Source organism: Elephantulus edwardii, unplaced genomic scaffold, assembly GCF_000299155.1.
Source record: "Elephantulus edwardii isolate Elephantulus edwardi_28Jun2011 unplaced genomic scaffold, EleEdw1.0 scaffold00135, whole genome shotgun sequence".
Lineage (NCBI taxonomy): Eukaryota > Metazoa > Chordata > Mammalia > Macroscelidea > Macroscelididae > Elephantulus > Elephantulus edwardii.
This window is the reverse complement of record NW_006399885.1, coordinates 9,124,490-9,128,617: the sequence shown is the minus strand read 5'-3', so window position 1 is coordinate 9,128,617 and position 4,128 is coordinate 9,124,490. Positions and strand designations below refer to the sequence as shown.

Here is a 4,128-nt window from a genome sequence, read left to right as displayed (position 1 = left end):
GGCAGAAGGGCTGGAGAAGGCAGAGGTGTTGGGAATGCATTGTTGGCTGAGAGGAGGTGCTGCAGAGAGAAGATCCTAGAATAACTGGGGCAAAGGATGGAGGGCCTGGACTGGGAGGCAGCAAGCACCTTGGCACTTGTGGCCTTGGTAGGGTGGCCTTGACAAGCTGAAGCAGTGTGGCCAGGCAGCAGGGTGGAGCAGGGCAGGATGTGAAAGGCAGGTGTTAACAGGAGTGTCCAGGAGAGGAAAGCTGCAAGTGGGATGCTGAGGACTGGAGTGCAGGGAGCTGGGAGCTGATTGAACTGGAGGAGAAGGAGATCCAGACTGGGAGCCCAGAGTGAGAGAGAGATGCCTGGGAGACCTTTGGAGGGTGTGGAGAAAGCAGAGGGCTAAAATGTCCAAGAGAAAGACTAGAATATCCAGTCTTCCCCATCTTCCTCTTTCATCTGGAAATCATCGTTACACTTCAGATACACTAGGTGACCTGGTTTTTTCACCCAGGCTATAAAAGCAGACAACTACCAGGTTCTTAATCTTAGAACCCACTGATGTGGCAAAATGAGCAAATAAATCAACTGAGCCGCTTCAGTACCTAAAGGAATTGGGTTTTGGCCAGAGCCTGCAGGAAGCTTTAACAAGAATTCAGTAAGTGATTTCCATTTGAAAACACAGCTCAAGGAGCACTTAATAAGTGCAATTTGATGATTGTAATGATGATTCAGATGGCGGCATGAAGTCCCCACTTAAGCTTGAGCTCGGGGGAACAGTAACAAGGAACCAGGCCCTGGTTGCAACTAGGGAAGAAGTCCCTCTGGGAAAGGAGTGCAATGTGGCCAAAGGCAATTCTAAAATCTCTGGCTCGCTAACCTGCTTACTCTCCGTCTCCGCCACTAATCCTGAACCTCAATGCCAAGCAATTCTTTTTACCACAAATGCAGCCGTGTAGGGAGAGGCATGGGTAAGTCTGGAATCCAGGGACACCACCGGAGCGAAATAGGTCAGCGGGCTCTCAGGCAGCGCTGGCGCGAGTGCAGAGCCCTGGACCAGGCTTGGGGTGGGATGCAGGACGCAGGGGGCGGGGCAGAGCCTCCGTGGAGGGTGATGGTGCAGTTCTCCATGAGAGCGCTCAGGGTGGCGCTTTAAGTGGAGGTGGCGGGTCGCGGGTCGCGGACTGCCGCGAGGGTGGCGCGCCGGCCTCCTCCGGCCCCCTGTGGTGGCGCGCGCCTGGGGGACTGGGAGGGCGGTGGGGAGGCGCGCACGTGTGCGGGGGCGCGCGGGGAGCGGGCGCGCAGCTCGGCGCGGCGCGGGAGGCAGGCGTGAATCGACCGCACTGAGCCGCTCACCTGCCGAGGACGCCCGCATGCCTCGCTCCCTCCTGGCCCTCCCCGAGTGGCCACCGCCCCTGGTCGCTGGGCCCCGCGCAAAGATGCGAGAAGAGTAGCCCGTGCGCGCTGGAAGTATCAGAGGAGCCCCCTCCGCCCGGGCGCGCCAAGGTGACCGCCTTAATGGTCCCTGCCGGGGGACCACCACTCCCGGAGCCCAATGCGCACCCTGTGGTCAGGGGGCGGTGGCCGTACATGGACATCTGTGGGTCCCCTTGCCTGCCTGCCTGCCTGTCTCCACCCCTCCTTTTCCACTCGCTTGCCCTACCTGACTTGGCAGGGCCGAGCGGCCCACCTGGTGCACCTGGGGCGCGTCTGGGACCCCTCTTTGTTCTGCTTGGGGAGTATGTGAGTATGTGCATGCGCGTGCGGGCTTTTTGGGGAGGATGGGAGGTCAGCAGAAAGGGGCGCTTTAAATATTTCATCGAAGCCTGCAGCTCCCCGCTCGCACCGTGTCGCAGCCGCGTGGCGGTCCCGGCAGCAGCCCAGATGTGGGGCAGCTGTGACTCCCCGGCCCGCGCGCGCCCGCCTCGCTCACCCTGGCCGCCCGCGGGCGGCGGCTGGTAAACCGCTGAGACTTTTCTGCTTTTGTCTTCTTGCAGAGCAGCTTCGGTGCATGGGACTAGAGGCGCGGGGCCGTCGCGTGTGAGCAGGGACTAGCTTTCTGCTGGTTGGGGTTCGAGGTGCATGGGCACGCCTTGTCGTTACCTCCCCGCCCCCCTGCGTGGCCTCGGAGCATTAAACGCCCCTGTCTTTTCGTTGAAGAGCACGGGGGTTAAAATGAATGAAGACCTGAAGGTCAATGCAAGCGCACTGCCTCGAGAGCACCTGGAAGTCGGCCCGGCGGAGAACGCCTCGGCCGCCGTCTCCTCGCAGACGCCATCGGTGGAGCCCGAGCCCGAGCTCGTGGTGAACCCCTGGGACATCGTGCTGTGCGCCTCCGGGACCCTCATCTCCTGTGAGAACGCCGTCGTGGTCTTGATCATCTTCCACAACCCCAGCCTGCGCGCGCCCATGTTCCTGCTCATCGGTAGCCTGGCCCTGGCCGATCTGCTGGCGGGCATCGGGCTGGTCATCAACTTCGCGTTCGCCTACCTGCTCCAGTCAGAGGCCACCAAGCTGGTCACAGTGGGACTCATAGTCGCCTCATTCTCGGCCTCCGTCTGCAGCCTGCTGGCCATCACGGTGGACCGCTACCTCTCGCTGTACTACGCGCTGACCTACAACTCGGAACGGACGGTCACGTTCACCTATGCCATGCTCGTCCTGCTCTGGGGGACGTCCATCTGCCTGGGACTGCTGCCCGTGTTGGGCTGGAACTGCCTGCAGGACGAGGCCACGTGCAGCGTGGTCAGGCCGCTCACCAAGAACAACGCCGCCATCCTCTCCATCTCCTTCCTCTTCATGTTCGCGCTCATGCTCCAGCTCTACATTCAAATCTGCAAGATCGTCATGAGGCACGCCCATCAGATCGCCCTGCAGCACCACTTCCTGGCCACGTCGCACTACGTGACCACCCGGAAGGGGGTGTCCACCCTGGCCATCATCCTGGGGACCTTTGCGGCCTGCTGGATGCCTTTCACCCTCTATTCGTTGATCGCGGACTACACCTACCCCTCCATTTACACCTACGCCACCCTCCTGCCCGCCACCTACAACTCCATCATCAACCCGGTCATCTATGCCTTCAGGAACCAGGAGATCCAAAAAGCGCTCTGCCTGATCTGCTGTGGCTGCGTCCCGTCCAGCGTCTCGCAGAGAGCGCGGTCGCCCAGCGACGTGTAGCCGCCTCCCACCCTGGAAGACGCTGCCTGGGAACCCTGTGTGGACCCGGCACTTCCACTGCCCTGCGGGCTGGCTGCGCCTCCACTCCGCTCTTTGTACTGGATTCTCTGCCCACCACAGGCAGCACTTAGCATTTGTGAAGCAGTGACTTCATGTAGATGAGTTAAGTGATTGACATGAGAATGATGTTACCAGTGTTTTTAACCCTGTAAGAAATATATGTGGTGACTTCTTTGCTCACTGCTTTTGTGTGTTTGATTGCTGAGGGAAATGGTGCCATATTTTGCTTGGGGTACTGGTGGTTGAGAGAAGGGGGTTGCAAAGCTATGATGTTATAAAAAGGTAACCTAGTCCCAGAGTTTTTTCCTGGACTTTAAATAAACCTGCGTTATGGAGGAAAGTAGTAGAGGAAGCACTTTTTCCATTTTTTTTTTTTTAAATCAAGGTGGATTTGTCAAGGCTGCATGCATTTTGCACAATATGAGTTCTTTCAAGTCTTCAACAGCAGTTTGTGTTGGAAAGAGACCTATCTTGTGAAGATAAACTTATACTAAGATCGGGACACTGAAACCCATTCTGATCTACTTCTTTTCTTTCAGTGATTTCTGCTTTTTAATTAGTAACTCATTGGGTATTTCTATGAATGTTGCAGGGTTTTTTTCCCACATGATTTCCAGAAGAGGCTGCCCCCAATTTACAGTGAGAGGGCAGCTTTCTGACAACTGCATCCTAAACTAATTGGGATACAAGTTGAATGTCTCTTTTAAAAATAACAAATATTTTCACAGGCCGCTATCTACTAGGCTTTTGAACAGTAGGTTCTTAAATTGAACAAGTGCCTGTGAACAACTGAGAATGGTAACACCAGCAAATTATGGGCTGTAACACTGCAGTATTACTAATGATATAATAATGTATTCCCTCCAAAAGTGGTCATAAATCAGGATTGCCTATATTCGCT

General features: G+C 56.4%; 1 protein-coding gene across 1 annotated transcript; it reads left to right on the top strand.

Moving 5' to 3' along the window:
• Positions 1 to 1,436: 1,436 nt before the first annotated feature.
• Positions 1,437 to 3,167, top strand: GPR12 (G protein-coupled receptor 12). Its single transcript, XM_006894122.1, has 2 exons — positions 1,437 to 1,493; positions 2,148 to 3,167. The coding sequence occupies exon 2, from the start codon at positions 2,163 to 2,165 to the stop codon at positions 3,165 to 3,167; it is 1,005 nt and encodes a 334-aa protein (XP_006894184.1). The 5' UTR covers positions 1,437 to 1,493; positions 2,148 to 2,162.
• Positions 3,168 to 4,128: the final 961 nt, after the last annotated feature.